The 20,314-nt window shown below is 37.5% G+C and overlaps 1 protein-coding gene across 2 annotated transcripts in view; it reads left to right on the forward strand.

The window, feature by feature from the left end:
- The window catches only part of LOC118805902 (solute carrier family 66 member 2), a 47,515-nt gene that overhangs the window by 9,047 nt on the left and 18,154 nt on the right, over positions 1 to 20,314 (forward strand). For both annotated transcript variants that reach the window (XM_036567054.1, XM_036567055.1), the window contains one exon: positions 20,054 to 20,270. In XM_036567054.1, coding sequence (XP_036422947.1) covers positions 20,054 to 20,270 — 217 coding nt within the window. The remainder of the gene's footprint in view (positions 1 to 20,053; positions 20,271 to 20,314) is intronic.

The raw sequence follows: 20,314 nt of genomic DNA on the forward strand, positions 1-20,314 counted from the left end.
GAAACATCTCATGGAGAGAGTTTTCTTGTAGATAGGAGCACAGTTGTTGTGAGATCTTTGCAATGAAGGGGAGATTGGAAATTGGTCTATAGATGGTAAGTTCATTGGGATCAAGATCTTGCTTTTTAAGTAGTGGTTTAACGACTGCAAGTTTTAATGATTTTGGTACGTATCCCAGATGGAGGGAAGAATTTATTATAGACAGCAGAGTTTTAACAACACAGGGGACAATCTGTTTGAGCAATTTTGTAGGTACTGGGTCAAGAATGCATGTTGATGATTTGGGTGAGCTTTGGGTGTGACTAATTCATTTGGTTGGCTAGGACTAAAAGATAGCAATTGGACTTTGGGGCTGGCAGGGCACTCATCATGTTGTGAAATTAGACCTATAGGCAAATTTTGGATTTGTAGTCTAATATTTTCTATTTTATCATTGAAGAATCTGCTAAAATCATTGCTGCTGTATGTTGTTTGAATATCGTCTTCAAACTGTTTAATGTTACCAGTTAGTTTGGATATAGTCCTGTAACAGGATCTTGGGATTATTTTTGTTATTCTCAATTAGTGATGAAAAATAGGATGCTTTGGCTGCGTTTAGGGTACACTTTTACTCTATGATGCTGTTTTTCCATTCAATTCAATTCCATTAGTACCTTTTACTTTTGCAGCCTTTTGTTGCCCTGTCCCAACTTTTTTGAGACATGTTCAAGTTCTAAATGAATTCATGTTTTTCATGAAAAAGTAAAACGTCTCACTTTCAACATCTGATATATGTGTTCTGTGTTCTATTGTGGATAAAATATGGGTTTATATGATTTGCAAATCATTGCATTCTGTTTTAATTTACATTTATTTACATTTTACGCAGTGTCCCAACTTTTTTTGGAATTGGGGTTGTAGATCAGACAGATAACAATGTGCACATAGGTTCTCTCATGTATCTCTCATGACATGTAGGGCAAGTATTCAATACTCCTACAGGCTTTTTCACTGGTCCGCCTATTTATTCTTATGATTATGATAAGAATGAAGCTCATATATAGCCATTTCTCTCTCTAATGGTTAAAGCCATGCTAAATGGCAGCCATTGTAGGGCGTAACCCCACTATGTATGTGTCTTGTGGTGTTTTACAGCAAACAGTGGGCTTAGGTGTTTCACAATTGTTACTGCAGTACTGGCTGGTGTTGCTTTCACTATGATCCTGTGGTATTAACATTCATCTTAAATGATCTGATCATAAGTGGACAAAGAGATGTATAGCCATTTACGCCTAGCATTTCCTTGGGTCTCAAATGCATCTCCGATGACCACTTGTGATCATCATATTTCTTTTTTATTCATTTGTTTATTGAAATGTTTATTGGAAAAGACATGTATCCACTTATTACTTACATACTTATTTACAGAACATTTAGGCTCTTAGCAGTGGTGCTAAGCTACTTATCTTTACATCACCAAAACTAGTCTAATTCCATTTTTATAAATGTCAAAGTAAGCAGAAAATACAACCACACTTCCAAACAGAATGCATTAACATGCAAATCACTGAACCATATATATGTCATTGAAAATAGTACAAAGACAACATTTCGAATGTTGAAACTGAGAAATGTTATTGTTTTTTAAAAAAGAGATACTCATATTAAATTTAATGCCAGCAACACGTTTCAACATTTGGGACAGTGATAACAAAACACTGGTAAAAGTATGTAACACAAAAAAAAATAAAAAACACCTAGTGGAACATCTTACAACTAATTAGGTGAATTGGCAACAGGTCGATAACATGACTGGGCATAAAAAGAGCATCCCAGAGAGGCTGAGTGTTTCAGAATTGGGAGGGGTTCACCACCATGTGAAAGACTGCGATGGCAAATAGTGCAACAATTCAATAATAACATTTCTCAATGTAAAATAAGGTAAGATAAGAAAGATAATCATTTATTAATCCCACAACGGGGAAATTTACAGTGCTACAGCAGCAGAGGAATAGCAAGGCACTCAAGAAAAGAAGTAACAAGAAGAGAATTAACAATGTAATTAATCTTGTTAATTGTTCAACAAGGTTACAGTTTGTTACTTGATACTATATAGACAATATATACAATACTAAAGATAAGCAAAAAATCTTTACATTGTAAGGATATTTTCCCAGAATTGCGCATGGAATATTGCACATGGAGTAATTACACATAAAATATCGATCATATTACACATGGGAATGGCAATGAATTAACAATATAAACATTATAAATAGGAAAAGCAAAAAGATCTTTAAACTATACAGATATTTCACATGTATTGCACATGTAGTATTGCTTGTACTGCACATAGGAAATAGTGATGAATTCACAGTTTATGTACTTTAGGTGTGTGAGGTCTAACAGGGGGTGGGTGAGGATTCCACTGGGAGCTGTGCTGGTTGTACAGTCTAACAGCAGCAGGAAGAAAGGACCTGCGATAGCGCTCCTTCACACACTTGGGTGAAGCAGCCTATCACTGAAGGAGTTGCCCAGTGCTGCCAGTCTTATGCATGGGATGGGAGCTGTTCTCCAGCATGGATGCTAGCCTGGCTGACATCCTCCTTTTATCCACCACCTGCACTGGGTCTACGGGGCTTCCCAGGACAGAGCTGGCCCTCTTAATGAGTTTGTCAAGTCTCTTCCTGTCAGCAGTTGAGATGCTGCTGCCCCAGCAGACCACTTCATAAAAGATGGCTGCTGCCACCACAGTTTTGAAAAAGGTCCTCAGGAGTGCCCCCTGCAAACAACTTCAGTCTCCTAAGCAGGTAGAGTCTGTTCTGGCCTTTCCTCTAAAGTGCTCTAATGTTATCTGACCAGTCCAGTCTATTGTTGAGATGAAAACCCAGATACTTTTAAGAGTCCAGTCTCTCAATGTCCATTCCCTGGATGTTGACTGGTGGAGGAAGCTGTGGAAATTCACCACCATCTCTTTGGTCTTCCTTGCATTGATCAGGAGGTGGTTCCTCAGACACCATTCCACAAAGAGCTGGGTCAGTTCTCTGTACTCTCTGTCATCCTCATCTGTAATGAGTCAGATGATTGTTTAGTCATCAGAGAACTTCTGTAGATGGCAGTAGCAAATAGCAAAGAATTTGAGATTTCCTTATCTACAGTACATGATATCATTGTAAGATTCAGAGAATCCAGAGAATTCTCTGTATGCAAGGGAGAAGGCCAAAAACTAGTATTGGCTGGCTGTGATCTTCAGGCCCTCAGGTGACATTTAATTAAAAATAGACACAATTATGAGTGGAAATCATTGCGTGGGCTCAGGAACACTTCTGAAAACCGTTGTGTCTGATCACAGTTTGTCGCTGCATCCACAAATGCAAGTTAAAACATTACCATGCAAAGAAGAAGCCATATATAAACAAGATTCAGAAACTCTGCCACCTTTTCTGGGCCCGAACTCATTTAAAGTGGACTGAGATTAAGTGGAAAAGTGTTCTGTAGTCCGTCACATTGATGCTTCATCCTCCAGGCTAAAGAGGCCTTGCTTATTTCAGTAATACAATGGCAAACCACATTCTGCACGTATTACAACAACGTGGCTCCATAGTAAAAGAGTCAAGGTGTTAAATTGACCTGCCTGCAGTCCAGACATGTCACCCTTTCAATTGCCGCATTATGACAAAAAAAATAGACAAAGGAGATCCCAAAGTGTTGACCAGCTGAAATCCAATTTCAAGCAAGAATGGGAAAGCATTTCACTTTCAAAACTACAGCAATTGGTCTTCTCAGTTCCCAAACGCTTACATAGTGTTAAAAGTGATAAAAGTGGTAAACATGCCCTGGTCTCAAATTTTCTGAAATGTGTTTTCATCACATTTAAAACAGGCATATATTTTTCAAAAAACAATAAATTTTCCCAGTTGCAACATTTCATGTGTTGTCTTTATACTATTGACAATTAAATATAGTACATATATTTTAATTATTTGCTTACCGTTCATTGCATTCTGTTTTATTTACATGTAACACAGCGGCCCAACTTTTTTGGAAACGGGTGTACAAAAAAATAAATAAATAAAAAGTTTGCCTTGTATTTTACAGTGTTCATTTTCTAGTTTTTACATTTTCTATTTACAGTGTTTTAGGGAGATGCTGGTAGTTGGTAGCCTGTCTTTCATACATCTATAAAACAAATACATTAGAATGAATAGGATTATAGTAATGTTAGAATTGGCCACAGATGGAATCAATAAAGCTACAACATGTACTCTTGAGACATGGCGGCAGATTTGTTTTGACACATTGTACAGACTAGCGTATTTTAAACATGTATAACCTTTGAGCATCCTATGTATTCATGAAGGTATTTCCCAGATATTGAACATCAAATCAAAAATTAATACATATTTCTAAAATAATTTCTAATGCACTGTATATATTTAATGATAATGGTTAGCATTTTGCGATCCATATTTGGATTGTCACTGGTTTATTTTCTAGTAAAAATATTGTCTCACTTGGAGGGATCTACAAAAATATGTTGTTTCAAGACCATGACAGTCTTTTAAGGCTTTAAAGTTTTGGAAATTACCCTTACCCATCAGTAAGCTGAGAGTTCTTTACTAATCCACATTTTGAATCGATTATTTAGGGTATTAAGGGAAAAATCCAGATCAATAGGACACCATCTTTTCTACATATTCTCTAGGTATTCCTTACCTCATACCATATTTTCAGTGATAGCTTTACCCATGGGTTTTCTGTCATACATTTAGTTAGTCTTTTATCTGCTGCCATTGCTTGGATTCAGATTTTTCCTGATAACTAATCTCTGTATCTTTCCATCTTGCTTTGTAGTAAGGATTGCACCAGCATATCAGTGGTCTTATCTGAGCTTCAGAAAATGTTTCCATAAACATGATAATGCTGTTCTACCTTTTTCCTTTTTCAGCTGAAGTGTTTTAAATTTTACTCTTGGGTTCCTGCCTCTCGATAAACAGATGAAGTCATAAGTTTACATACACTTAGGTTGAAGTAATTAAAACTCATATTTATCCCCTCCACAGATTCCATGGTAACAAACTATAGTTTTAGCCAGTTGTTTAGGATGTCTACTTTGTACATGACACAAGCAATTTCTCTAACAAATGTTTACAAATAGATTATTTCACTTACAATTCACTATCTCAAAATTCCAGTGGGTCAGAAGTTTACATACACCAAGTTGAATGTGCCTTTAAATAGCTTGGAAAATTCCAGAAAACTACATCATGGCTTTGGAAGCTTCTGACAGGCTAATTGACCTTATTTGAGTTAATTGACGGTGTACCTGTGGCAGTATTTTAAGGTCTGCCTTCAAGGCCTACTTGCCTCTTTGCTTGACATCATGGGAAAATCAAAAGAAATTAGCCAAAACATCAGAAAAAGAATTATGGATCTCCACAAGTCTGGTACATCCCTGGGAGCAATTTCTAAATGATAATATTCAAGTTTAAATGCTGTGGGACCACATAGCCATCATACTGCTCAGGAAGGAGATGCCTTTTGTCTCCTAGAGATGAACAAGTCAAGTCAAGAGGCTTTTATTGTCATTCCATCTATGTACAAGTACACAGTGGAGCAAAATTACGTTTCTCCAGGACCATGGTGCTACATGGAACAAAATAATACAGTACAGACAAAGTGCAAAAGTGCAGACGTAAGTGTGAAAACATTAAATTAGAAACGATACAATAAATATGATAAATAAAACAGACATTAGACACAGTAAACAGACAGGACAGTGCAACACGGCGCTCATTTCTGAACATGAGGTAGTGAGCATAAAGTGCAGAGATATTTAACATGCTGTGATATGTAGGTATACACGGTCAGATTATAACATGTAAGCAAAGCAGTTACTGAGGTAGAAATATACATTACTTGAGCAGAATACAGTATTAGCAGCAATGTTCTAAATATTGCAAGTAGAGCATCAAAAAGAGGTGTATGAGTGTAAAGTATGTGTGTGAGGGGGTTTTCAGTTTAGTCCTTGTAAGTTTAAAAACCTGATTGCTTGCGGAACAAAGCTGTTGCAGAGTCTGGCAGTGGTGGCACAGATGCTCTGGTATCTTCTGCCAGATGGCAGCAGTGAAAAAAGCAGTTTGAAGGACGTATGGGGTCGTCCACAATGCTGGTGGCTTTGCGGATGCAGCGTGTGGTGTAAATGTCCATGATGGAGGGGATAGAGACCCCGATGAAACCATGAGTCCATGTTAACAATGACGGGGAAGATGGACTACTTGGAAGGTCAGTCTAGAAGAAACAATGTGGTCATAGATGGCATTCCGGAAACTCTGAACGAGAACTGGACAGAAACAGAGGATAAAGTAAAGAAATTAATGTCAGAAAAGCTTAACATGGATGTGAAAAAAGTTGAAATTGAAAGAGCTCACAGAACCAGGAAACCGACAAATAATAAGGCCAGACCACATTCTGTAGTGGTAAAGTTTCTCAGGTTCAAAGATAAAACAACCATCTTAACTAACTCCAAACACCTGAAGGGAAACAACATCTACATTAGTGAGGACTATACAGAAGCTGTATGTCAAAAGCTGTATGTCATTCTAGCAATGAGAGCTGCAAGAGAAAGGGGAGAAGTAGCATACATCAAGTATGACAAACTAGTAGTCCATCCTCCCTCAAAAAAAGAAAAGAACGAAAAGGATGTACAGAGAACAAGAGGTATGAGTCCAGCTGTACGTACACGAATCAGAACACATGCAGAGACAGATAATGTGAAACATTAAGAAGCACAGTAATATGAGGTATAGCAAAAACTGACAGGGACAGACCCATCAAATGTCATCCTTAAACAAACTACCAAAGAAGGGGCTGAACATAGCACACATTAATATATGTAGTCTGAGAAATAAAGTTTATGAAATGTCAGAAATACTGAAGGTATATGAAATTCACACTTTAGCAGTCTCAGAAAAACACCTAGACTCTACCTTTGATGATGATGCAATTAAGATACAAGGTTTTAACCTTTTTAGAAAGGACAGGAACAGCTCTGGTGGTGGTATAGCGATCTACATTAAGTCACACATTGCAGTAAAGATTAGAGCTGACTTAATCTTCAATTATATTGAAGCCTTATGGTCGCAAGTTCATCTACCGTATGTGAAACCTATGCTTGTGGGATGCTGCTATAGACCACCCAGCACCGACAGCTGTTATTTAGAACTGATGGGAGAAATGTTGGATAAAGTGTCAGTAAAAGGGAAGTGTACTTTTTAGGTGACACAAACATTGACTGGCTATCAACTTCTTTTCTGTTTAAAAACAAATGGATAAATATCTTAAACAGCTGCAACATAAAACAAGTTGTAACTGAACGTACAAGAACTGTGAAACATCAAACAAACAAAAACATCCTGATGAAGCTTTGGAAATCTTCATGAAATTGTTAATGCCAGTTGTAGAAGAACATACACCCTTAAAGAAGTCTACAGTAAAAAGTACAAAGGCCCCCTGGATGGATGAAGAGCTAAAAAGTATCATAACAAAACAGATGCTGTGAATACTGTAAATTGAGAAATTGTATGTGCAGACTTAATAGGAAAAAGAAAAGGGAGTATTACAAAAATAAGAGTGAGGTTTCAATGAGTAATGGAAAGGTATTATGGAAAATGTTGAATTGTATCTTAGGCAAGAAAGATAACTCATTGCCATCTTTTATTGAGAGAATGGTCTTTCTTAACCAAACCAGGAAAAAATGCAAAGTATTTTAATGATAATTTTATAAAGAAAACAGACAATCTTCAAAACAAGTGAACAGGCATGTGTAAATATTAAAGAGCTAATTGTGAAAGAAAAACAGTGCAATTAAAAAAAAGGAAGAGGTTGAACAGCTTATAAGAACTATACAAAATGAGAAAACATCTGGGATTGATAATCTGGATGGGAAACTATTAAAAATTGCTGCAAAACATATAACTAAACCAGTTTGCTATATCTTCAATTTAAGCTTAAAAAAGGGTATATATACAAAGCTGTGGAAGGAAGCGAAAGTCATCCCACTGCCAAAAGACAAAAAAGCTTCCTTTAATGGACCTAATAGTCGACTTATAAGTTTGTTGCCAGTTTTAGGAAAACTGTTAGAGAAAGTGATGACCTCTAGATTACAAAGCTACTTCTTGGAAAACAATTTAATTACAAATTTTCAGCATGCTTATAGGAAAGGACATTCAACATGTACAGCATTAATACAGATGAACGATGATTGGTTAAAAGAACTGAATGGGAAAAGATTGTTGGAGCAGTACTTTTAGACCTGAGTGCTGCTTTTGATCTGCTGAATCATGATCTATTATTGAAGAAGCTAGCCTATTATGGGCTAGAATCAACAGTTATAGCTTGGTTTCAAAGTTATATCTCAGATAGAAGTCAAAGAGTTTTCTATAACGGATGTTTATCAATGAGGGTAAATCTAGGAGTACCTCAAGGAAGTTGTCTTGGCCCATTATTATTTTCGATAAATATAAACGATCTGCCTTTAGTACTGAACAGAGCCAGGCTGCAGATGTACGCAGACGACACTACTTTGTATGCAGCAGCTGAAAGGATCTTTCAAAAATGCTGGATGAAGAATTAAAGATAGTGGTAAACTGGATTGAAGGCAATCAACTTGTACTAAATGTACAGAAAACGAAAAGTATAATAAACGGGTCCAACTCATCACTGAAAGGAGAACCAAAGTTAACATTAAATATAGGCAAAGATGAAATAGCACAAGTTCAAGAGGTACAACTCTTAGGTGTTACAATTGACAACAGATTATCATAGTTAAAACATATTAAGAACATAAAAAAAATCGGAAAAGTTTTGACAGATGTGCAACAGTTTTAACACCGAGGTCACTAAAACTAGTGTCAGAATCACTGGCACTATGTAATTTAGATTATTGTGCTGCAATATGGTCAAATGCAGCAAAGAAACATCTGACAAAACTGCAAATAATGCAGAATAAGGCAGCAAGAATTACATTACAATGTCCATATAGAACCAACATCAATAAAATGCATCTTAGACTTGAATGGTTAAAGGTTGAGGACAGGTGGAAGATGATTCCTACTCGACTTATTAAAAATACTTATGAACAAAAATATCCAGCAAATCTCTTTAATCAACTGGAGCAAGTAAAAGGTAGAGAAACTAATATAACAAGATATACGACAAAAAATTATTTCAAATTACCCAGAGCAAAAACTAACCACATGTGTTGAATAATTTATAGAGCCATAAAGGAGTGGAATTCCCTATCGGTCTCACTGCTTAAAATTGAGGGTAAAATAATGTTTAAAAAACACTATTTAACAAATTTAGAGATCAGTTAAGTAGGTAGGCCCTTGACAGCTGGAACAACACTATGGTGGACTGGGCAGGAATGTAGATATTTACCAGAATATAGTCAACTAAAGTTTTTGTAAATATACACATGATATTTTCTTCATGATTTTTCAGTTTTCAATCTCTTTCTCTCTCTTTTTTTTTTTTGTTTGTTTATTTTGTTTTTCTTGATTTTTTTACTTTTGTGTTTTGTATGACTTGTATTGTTAATTGTTACCACACTGTTTTTGTTATGTATGATATGTCTACTGGACCCCAGGAAGAATAGTGGCTATCACAATAGCAGCTAATGGGGATCCTAAAAATAAACAAAAAATAAACAGAACTGTAGGGTCTTGCGGTCAGAGGCATTGCAGTTCCCAAACCAGGCGATGATGCAGCTGTTCAAGATGCTCTCCACAGTCTCCCTGTAGAACATGGTGAGGATGGGAGGGGGGAGATGAGTTTTCTTCAGTCTCCGCAGGAAGTAGAGGCGCTGCTGGGCTCTCTTGGCTATGGAGTTGGTGTTGAGGGACCAGTTGAGGTTCTCTGTGATGTGAACACTGAGGAACTTGGTGCTCCTGATGATTTCCACAGCAGAGCCATTGATGTTCAGTGGGGGGTGGTCACCTCGCACTCTTCAGAAGTCAGCAAACATCTCCTTAGTTTTCTCCACATTCAGAGACAAGTTTTTGGTTCTGCACCAGTCCGTTAACTGTGGCACCTCCTCTCTGTATGCTGACTCATCGTTCTTGCTGATCAGACCCACCACAGTCGTGTCATCAGCTAACTTGATGATGTGGTTTGAGCTGTACTTTGCAATACAATCGTGAGTCAGCAGAGTGAACAGCAGTGAACTAAGCACACAGCCCTGGGGGGCACCGGTGCTCAGTATGGTGGTGCTGGAGATGTTGTTACTGATCCTGACTCATTGAGGTCTCTGTCAGGAAATCCAGGACCCAGTTACAGAGGGAGGTGTTCAGGCCCAGCAGGCTCAGTTTTCCAGTCAGATGCTGAGGGATGAGGGTTTTGAATGCTGAACTGAAGTCTATGAACAGCTTTCTGACATAGATGTCTTTATTGTCCAGGTGGGTGAGAGCCAGGTGGAATGTGGTGGAGGTGGCATCATCTGTTAAACGATTGGGGCGATACAAAAACTGCAGTGCCTCCAGTGAAGGGGGGAGCTGGTCTTTAATGTGCCTCATGAAAAGCCTCTCAAAGCACTTCATGATGAAGGGAATGAGTGCAGTGGGACTGCACATCAGGTGTAATATTACAGTCACAACATGCACCGTGTGGTCTCTTATGCATTCCAGGAAGCATCTTTAAATTGTAACAAGTTGACTACCTTAGACTAACACCCTGACTAACCTGCAGTCTACTGTCACAAATAACACAGTCATAGCTTTAACCTACTTCAGTTTGTTTCACTCTTTTTCAGGCTGTGAGCATCTGAATAGTTGTAGTTCTTCTTTGTAATTACTGGTCGAATTGGCTTGCAGCTCCGCATACCACAGTAAAGTTGGCCTGGGGTTAGCGATTCAGATTTATGTCAGCTATAACTCCATAAAGCGGTAGCATACACCTGAAAATAACTGGGCATTTTGTTAGTCCTGATTTGTGAATTCAGATAATGTCATTGTCCACGCCAAAATCCGCCAGTATTACACAGGGATGTATTTTTTAAAGCTTATAACTTCAAAAGTTAACTACTTAGATGAATGAAACCAGGTTCACATTGACCAGGCTGATTTGTCAAAAACTTCACAATCCTGATTTTGTCTGCCTGTGGCCTGTGTAGACTGCGAGTAAGGAAAGTGAAAGTCAAATAGTGAAAAAAAAAAGGATTTTCAATACAAATGACATCAAAATCTATGAAAATGTGTTGTTAAGCAGAGCTTAATTTGTGCAAAATTTCACAATAGGAGATCCAAAAAGTCCTGTCCCACTGGACTATGACACTTCACTGCGTTAAACTGAATATAACTGAAAAAGCTGACACTGAGGCCCAAATAAGCCAGGCTGATAAAACAGTCCTGTTTTTATCTTTCATATATTGGTAAGTCTTTACATCATAAAGTGAAAAATAGGGCTGTCTGTCTTTGGAGTTTTGCAGGGGTGTAAAGAGTACTGAAAATCCCTACTCAAGTACAAGTACTGTTACTGTAGTGATAATTTACTCAAGTACAAGTAAAAGTATTAGTAAATAAAATTACTCAAGTAAGAGTAAATAAGTAGTTAGTTGAAAAACTACTTAAGTACCGAGTTACTTAGTTACTTTTTCGTATTTCCGCTGTCACAACCTGAACATATATCTGAGCTGACTCAAAGCTGAGGCTACATCACTGGAAATAATCTGTACAAAAAAACTTTAAAGTTCTGAGAGCTGAGACTGATCACAGTTTGCTCTGCTAGTGCACATTTACACATCTTTCTGTGAACTGTGTAAGGAACAAGGTTTACATTAAATTGCATGTGTTTCATGGTTAGATGATTATATAAGATGTCCTAGTTTATCAGTTTTTTTAGAATCCCTGAAAGACTGTCAGAGGGTGGTACTGTTTAATTAAGTTAATTTAAGAGAAAAAACTGAGTCAAAATTTTGATTAGATTGCTTAATTAATAATGTAATTTTAGTGAGAGTCCTGCTACCCATCAGCTCCCTGGACTCTAGCTTATGATATTAGGTGTGAACCTCTACAGACAGTAAACACATTCACAGTCTTCAAACTGTGTATTTGTCACTGATATCTGTTCAGAACATTTCTTCTATTAGAATCAGCAGCAACATCAGCAATTTACCCAGCTTTGTTTGTTACTGTAATATATTTCACTGATAATCATGCTGATTACTTCATACAGAATCAGACATTATTACTGCATTTCACAGTTAAACAGCTACTCAGTTGTCTCACAGTTAAAGACAAACACCAAGGGAGGGAGAGAGAGAGAGAGACAGAGAGAGATAGAGAGAGACAGACAGAGGGAAAGACACAGAGAGAGAGAGGGAGGGCAGGGAGGTGGGGCGGGATCAACGACAGAATCACTGCGCAGAGTTGATGAAGAGCCTGTATTAGACTAGATTTCTTGTATCACAGGCGTTCACGACCGTTTATCTCCAAAACAGCAGCTAAAGTATGCTGTATAAACTGTAGGCTGTGGGTGACACCTGTTAACTAAAGTAGCTGACAGACACTTGTAATAGAATATACTCAACAGATTTCAAGTTTAATAAACAGAAACATTATAAAAGAAAGAAGAAAAACGTAAACATGGTACCTGTTTAGCTCGGATCAACTAGCTCGGCTAACGCTCCCTTAGGCTGGAGTCGAGTTGTGAAAGCGGATCTCAGCAGGTTTCGTGTTTGGCCACTGATAATAACTCCGATTTCTTTAGCTTGTGTGAAAATAAATACAGATGACTGTTTGGATGCGGTCTGTTCCTTATGTGTGCTGGTTAAGTTCTCCTTTGTCCTTCTCCGCTAACCTGGACATGTCTGAAGTATTTTTCCTACCGGAGCTGGTTTTTGATTGGTGAATCTTTTAAATTTAACCGCGCTTCATTTGTGTTGGTTTCTGAGCTGATACGCTCATCGTATATTTTCACTCTGTAACGTTATGAAAATTAAAGTAGCGAACTAAAAGTATTTCATTAAAAATGAACTCAAGTAAGAGTAAAAGTACTATGATTTAATTTTATTCCAAAAAGTACCATTACAGGGAAAACTGTACTCAATTACAGTAACGAGAGTAAATGTAATTCCTTGCTTACACCTCTACCTTTATGTGCAAACACTATCAAACCTTTCAGATCTACATACACCACCAGTAACCATGCAAGTTCACTTGTTTTAGACATTACCTGATTTGTGAAAACTTTCTCACACACACAGTTGGTCAAATTTGATTGTTTTATTCAAGTCTATCTAACAGTTATTGATATGAAGATTTTCACAGATGATTAAAATCGATTAAATTAAAATAGACCTGAATAAAACAATCAAATATGACAAATTCTCTTTTCACAAATCAGGTAATGCTTAAAACAAGTGAATTTGCAAAGTTTACATAGTGTTGGCATATGAAATGAAACTCCAAAGTAAAATAGCACTGTTTCTCACTTTATAATGGAAAGACTTACCAATGAATGACTGACAGATGAAACAGAACTGTTTTTATCAGCCTGGCTGGTTTGAGCATCTGTGTCAGCATTTTAAGTTTCAATTTAAGGACTAAGTTCAATGCAGTTAAGTGTCTCGGTCCAGTGGGATAGAGCTGTATGGAGCTCTGTTATCACAAATCAAGCTCTGCTAAATCAAATTTTCATAGATTTTGATGTCATTTATATAAAAAATAATGCAATATGCCCAAATAGCTGAATATGCCAAAGTAAAAAAAATGCTTATATTTTACTTACTTTGGTGCTCCTTACTTGCGATCTACACAAGCCATGGACAGACAAAATCAGGACTGTGATCGAGATTTTTTTTTTCACAAATCAACCTGGTCAATTTGAACCTGGTTTCATTCATATGAGTGGTCAGCTATAAGCTTTAGAAAATCCTTGAAGTGTTATATTGGTGGGTTTGTCATGGAGAACGATGTTGCCTGAAATCACAAATCAGAGCTAACAAAACGCACCGTTTTTGCAGGTGTACGCTGCTACATTACCGAGTTATAGCTGATATAACTCTAAATCACTAACCACAAGCCAACTTTACTGAGGTGCGACACATCTCTTTTTTGCCAGTCTTTGGCTAGGACAAGTGCTAAATCTGCTCCATCAGTGTAGCAGGGGGTTTGGTAATGGCTATCGAGAATCCTCTTTCTGCTTTGTCTTTCTCAGCTTCTTCAGCCAAATTGTAGACCTTTGTGCCTTTGTTGTAAAAGACCATTTTAGCCTACTAAAATGCTTTGTGTCGCTGGTCAGTAGTCATGGTCAAAAGTAATTCTGTTTGGCTGAATTCAGAGGGTTTAGGTGCTAATGCCATGTGGGGTCTTTTACGGAGCCCTGCTGGTGACATCCCATGTAAATAAAAATAATGCACGGCCATGCTTTACTAACGCGTGGTAACGAGATCCTAATGCGTGGCCACGACTTAGTAAGGCATGGGAATGAGATAATTAAGTCATGGCCATGACTTAGTAAGGCATGGGAACAAGATTATGCCTTACTCAGTTGTGGCCACGCGTTATTTTTATTTATACAGAATGTCACAAGCGGGGTGCTCTTTCAATTTAAGCTCAAGGGACAAGGATCGAAGTGTAGGGTTGACTTTAAAAGATGTTCTAAAAGTCCATCATGCCAGGAAACTTTTTTCCCGACCTCTTAGGAACTCCGTAAATCCTGATATTTTCTCATCTTGACTGACTTACTGGTCATTCAGCCCAGCATCGAGGTGTCTTTGTAGCTTTAGCATCTCTTTAACTTCTACGTTTTGGATTCTTGTTTTTGCCACTTAAATTTTTTCTTCTGCCTCTTTGATTCTTTTGGTGTATTCAGTTTGTCTTTTATGTGTCGCAGCCCCGGCAAAATTCTCTTGTCTCGTTAAGTATTTTCTCCAAGCTGGCTTGCTCTGCATTTGTGTTAATACTTGCCAGTTCAAATGCATTGACATTACTGTTGTTGTCTTTTGTTGGGTTTTTTCTCTGTCTTCACCTCTTCTTTTGCTTCTCTGTTGCCTCTTTTATGTCTTGTTTTTAAAATTCAAAAACAATGCAGAGTTGTGACTTTAGGGCTTAAAATAGGTACAAGTTACGAGAGCATATGCGCTAAACTGCCATCAGCTAGCAGCCAAAACTGAAGTCTGTGATTGGGTTTCATGACTAGAGACAGGGTTTTGCGCATGTTTTCTATGGCAGTCTCTCGCTGTGTTTGTTGTTCGTATAAATGTAAGGGATGTTACAAATGTTTAGACCAGATGCATTGCTAACACAACATATAAACTAATGGGAGAGGAATGGAAGAAAGAAGCTGTGCAGCTCCTTTTGTCTTTGCTGTGATGACACAGTTGGTTTTTATTGCTGTTGAGGTCGCATCGAGAAACTTTAGCGTTTACACAGCAAATGTTGCGTGGTCATGTGTGTCGCTGACAACCTGTCCTCTTATGCTTAGATCACCCAAGATGTATGTTAGACCTTTTTTTACACCTGTCATACTTTATCATACTGTAGTGTGCACTCACAGTAATTTCAGTTGCATTTCAAGAGCACACTGAACTAGCTCAGATTTTTACTGTTTGTACTGATGTTTTCTTGTATCACATCGTATTACCTACCCAGAGTTTAGTAGTTGTATAACAGTGCATTATGACATTGTAATATTGGGATGCAAAAAATGACTGTGCATTGCTGAGAATCAGTGCTATATTTATTATGCCATCTAATGTTGCATTGTTGGCAAACATACACTACACTACTCCAGTTTTCCTGGCTCTAATCTATCAGTAAGGTATGCAAAAACAAGAATACAGTCATAATTTTGTTTCATTTAGGTGTTGCTAAAATGTCATGGGAGTATCAGATCATGTAACCAGCATCGTAAACAGAATCATGGGCTAGTTGTATCGTTACACTTTTTGTATTTAATAAGATAATTTCACTCATCTTTGTTTGTTTTGCTCTAGCCTTAGTTTTATACCTCAGTTTGTATATTAGTTTCACACAAGCTAATTTAGTTTTCCAGATTTTTAGAATGTTAACTAATATCCGCCAAAAGTGGATAGTGGATCACTTTTTAGCTCTCCATCCTACACTTGTGACTTTTTGCTGTGTTTTCATGCATATGCAGTCTTGGTTGTGTAAGTGTGTGCTGATTGACAAGGCAAGCTGGTGGGGAAGCTGTTTAAAAGCCAAGGCCAAGGTAAACTATTTTCCAAGCCATGCTTAAGATAATATTTTCACAATTATTTGTTTTGCCAAATAAACTTTCATGAAATGAAAGGTAAGTGAATATTATTATTTCTTTTTTGTTTCTATATCAAAATATAAAAAATATAAAAAATAACATTTCGTAGGGCAGAAACCACATATATATCAATTGTACTGGTTTATATATTGTATAGTTGTTAGATCAGATCTGAAGTGTGCTGTGCTGGGCCTTTTTGCTATAAAATGTTCAGATAGAGCTTTATTTTTGGTGAGGGGACTTTTAGTACAGAAGTGCATCTTGCATCCGTGGCACTTGGAGTTTCTCCAGCATTCTTCAATATTTCACTGCTTTGAGAAGGAGGTGCTGGTATGTGGCCCCTACTGCTGTGTAGGGCTGGGTAATGTGGTTACAAAATATGTTTCTATATTTTTCAGTCTTTTGGCTGGGAATGTGCTGATATGAAATTGTGGACTGATGATGATATCCAATATTTTTCATATATGAATTTTTATATTTATAAATGTAGAAATAGGGACTAAATCTACCTGGATTAGCGTTACAAAGAAATTTGGTAAAAATCTGTTTGAAATAATCGTGGTCCACTAAATAAACACATGGACAAATGGTATACAAATGAAATGAAATCAATCAAATGCATAATTCTTTTGTACCCGTTCATGCATTCTTTGTACTGCAAGGAATTCTGTTGGAGGTGGTGAAAGAAGCTTTTACATTTTTTTTTTTATTAAATCTTTACCCTCCTCATCTCTCTTTGAGCACATCTATGTTATTAGAAAACATTCTTATCCAGAGCAGCTCACAATGGCAAATAGGACTCTTTCCAGTATTGCGTTTCCTTCCTGGATGAGGAATTTTAACCCGCTCTTCCATGTGCGAGGTGAAGGCATCCACTGAGCTATCTCAGCTCAGCTACCTTACATGTTGCACTGTCACTTAATATTGGGGTCATCAGACTACAAAAGCTGCTATGGTTTTCAGAAACTTCAAGTACCTGCATAAAATATAGAAGTCCACCACAATGTTCCTAATGTTGCCTAATTTTGTATCTAGGACTACAACGATCAACCCAACACAATTATAATAGCATGCTGACCACAGTGGTGGACATACTCCCACTTTTTATTTTTTCATGAGGGAATAGCTTAGTGAAGCATATTTCAAACCAGGAGCAGTAACCAAGTCATGATGGGTTAATTCAACCTTGTTCTAGCTCTCACTTGCTGTCTCCCACAAACATGTGTCTGCTGCAGTCAAGCTTCAGCAAAGGTTCTGTAATTGATCTGATTCAGAAATGTCATTTGAAATGCCAGCGCTGGTAATTATCAATAGTTCAATAAATCTTTTTGAAATGTCAGAAACTTGCTATTATTCTGATTAGCCACCACAGTGATCACAGTCTGTGAGGCATGTTACTTCAGCAAAATGTGACATTGAATTTTGCTAGTAAAAAAGGGTATTTCTCTGATTTATAAGTCTGATTTTAGCCTGACTTTAACATTTTTGCAAACAAGATAAAACAAGACTGACTTCAAATTGTTAAGCTAATGTCATGACTAAGGTGAATTTTAATTTGGCAGTAATAAACTAATATTATTCCCCATATAGACTGTAATCTCATTTACAGTTGAAGTCATAAGTTAACATGCACTTTAGCCACATTCATTTAAACTCAGTTATTCACAATTTCTGACATTTAAGCCTACTACCCATTCCGTCTCTTAAGTCAGTTAGGATCACTACTATATTTTAAGAATGTGAAATGTCAGTATAATACTAGAGACATTGGTTTATTTCAGCTTTTATTTCTTTCATCACATTTATAGTGGCTCAGAAGTGTCCATACATGTGGTTAGTTTTTGGTAGCATTGACTTTAAAATGTTTAACTTGGATCAATGGGATTGAGGTCAGGGCTCCGTGATGGCTTCACTCTGTAGTTCTTAAGCCATTTTGCCACAACTTTGGAAATATGCTTTGAATCATTGTCCATTTGGAAGACATATTTGCGCCCAAGCTTCAGATGCTAAATGCTTATTTGTGTGAATCCATACTTAAGAGAACCTGCGAGAACCAATCCAACAAGTCAGTTTGCACAAGATTGACCCTTTAGATATTTCTGCAGTTTGTTTTATAGTAGGTAAAAAACAGCTGTATTCTTTAAATTGTAACCTCTGGTCGATACCAAGTAGCACACAAAGAGCAATATGGATAGAGTATAAAATTTTACAATTCTAAAAAAAAAGTCTAAAGTGAATAAGCAGCAGCAAAAGTTTAAAGTAAATAAGCAGTGGGATGTTGTGTAGGAAAGTGGCAGAAATATCAGTGGTCTAGCTAGGGGTGGGAATCTCTAGGCACCTCACAATTCGATTCGATTACAATTCAGAGGGCTGTGATGCGATTAAAAAACCATGATGGATGCCATCATGATCAAAATAATTCTCATCAAAATAATTGATAAGATGCGTCTTTTTTTTTCTATACAGGATTTCTTTTTTCTCACTGTGTGAGGACTTGGTACTTTTAAAGCAAATTATTTGTAATGATCCATAATGAATTTTACTTCCAATATCTTTTATTAATAAAACAATTGAAAGTTATGTGGCAAGTGAACTGGAAGGCTCTCATTCTGCTCTTGTTAGGGGTACATGAGACACTGGCTGCCACTCATCTGTGATAAAATGCGCAGTTACAATGACATCTACTCCAGTGGCAGTAGATGTCCATGCAGCACGTTACAGCTGTCCTTCCAGTTTTCTTTTATATTTTTTTGATTTTGTAACTTCGGTTTGGTCTCGTTGTAGAGTGGGGATCGCTGTGTCAGTAAAATATCTTCAAGACAGGATGCTGTATCTTGGCTCCAAAGTGTGCAACATAGCGCAAAACCCTAGTTCTCAACGACTGAGAACTGGCATGCAGACTGCAGGTTACATAGCAACGCAGTTATAGTACCTAGCTAGTAGCTAATGAAAAGGCAAAAACGAATGGACTTATTCACATTTATAAGCAGTGCAGTTGGTTTCCTGGAGCGTTAAACCTGCAATGAGAGACTGTCAAACACTAAAAAGTTGCGAAGATGAAGTCAGCTTCTCGTTCAAATTTTACAGCTCCAACTGCATTTACATTCTGGCACCTCAGGCAGAATTTAAGGTGGAACAGGAAAATTCAAACAAGAAGCTGGCGAATGAGAAGCAACTTCAGCCTTGTAAAACAGTCAAACGTTGAGAGACATTTTACAAGAAACTATTCTACTTTTGAGGAAAAGTTTTCTGGCGGAGATGCGAGGAAAGTGGCTATAGCTAAAGCTTAAAGCAGAGCAAAGTAAGTCTGCGTTTTTGTTTATATTTTCAACTTATATTAAGACATTAGCACATACTGAGACATACTTGACATTAAATATTGTGGATCCCAAGGTGGTTTGATTTTTGTTGAAAGGACAAAATGGCTCTTCTTAACATTTGAGTTGTCGACTCCTGACCTAACCTAGCTTTTAATGCAGAGGGTACCGATTGGATTTCTCAGTCATCCAGTTGTGTTTTTGTTACGTGCATGTCACAGAGTGTCCAAGCACTGCACTTCCATGCTTCCAAGTTCCGCCTTTTGCGTCCTGTCGACATTGTTATAAATGAAAATTTAGAAAATCGATTTGTGACATTTGTGAATCGAGTCAGAATCGTCCATGTCCGCATCGCGATGCATCTAAGAATCGATCCCCCACCCCCACCCCTAGGTCTAGCTCTGTATAGAATCATCTTGACTCAGCAGCACAAATGACTTTCCTCAACTTTGCTTGTTGCTTTGTCTTGTTCTGCGTCCTAGATTTTGATTGGAACTATTTCTGGGTGTGGAGTCGTTTTGTGGATTATCTGCAGTGCGTGCTGGCATTCACGCTGGTGGCAGCTTATGTGACGTACCTGCTGCTGGAGTCTGTACTGTTTGTGGAGACGCTGGGCTTCTTGGCCGTGTTCACAGAGGCCATGCTGGGTATTCCACAACTCTACTGCAACTACCAGAACAAATCTACTGAGGGCATGAGGTAGGTGGCATGATATATATGCACACATTTGTTTCTCTATGTAA

The sequence above is a fragment of the Colossoma macropomum genome, unplaced genomic scaffold (genome assembly GCF_904425465.1).
Source record: "Colossoma macropomum unplaced genomic scaffold, Colossoma_macropomum, whole genome shotgun sequence".
Taxonomy (NCBI): domain Eukaryota; kingdom Metazoa; phylum Chordata; class Actinopteri; order Characiformes; family Serrasalmidae; genus Colossoma; species Colossoma macropomum.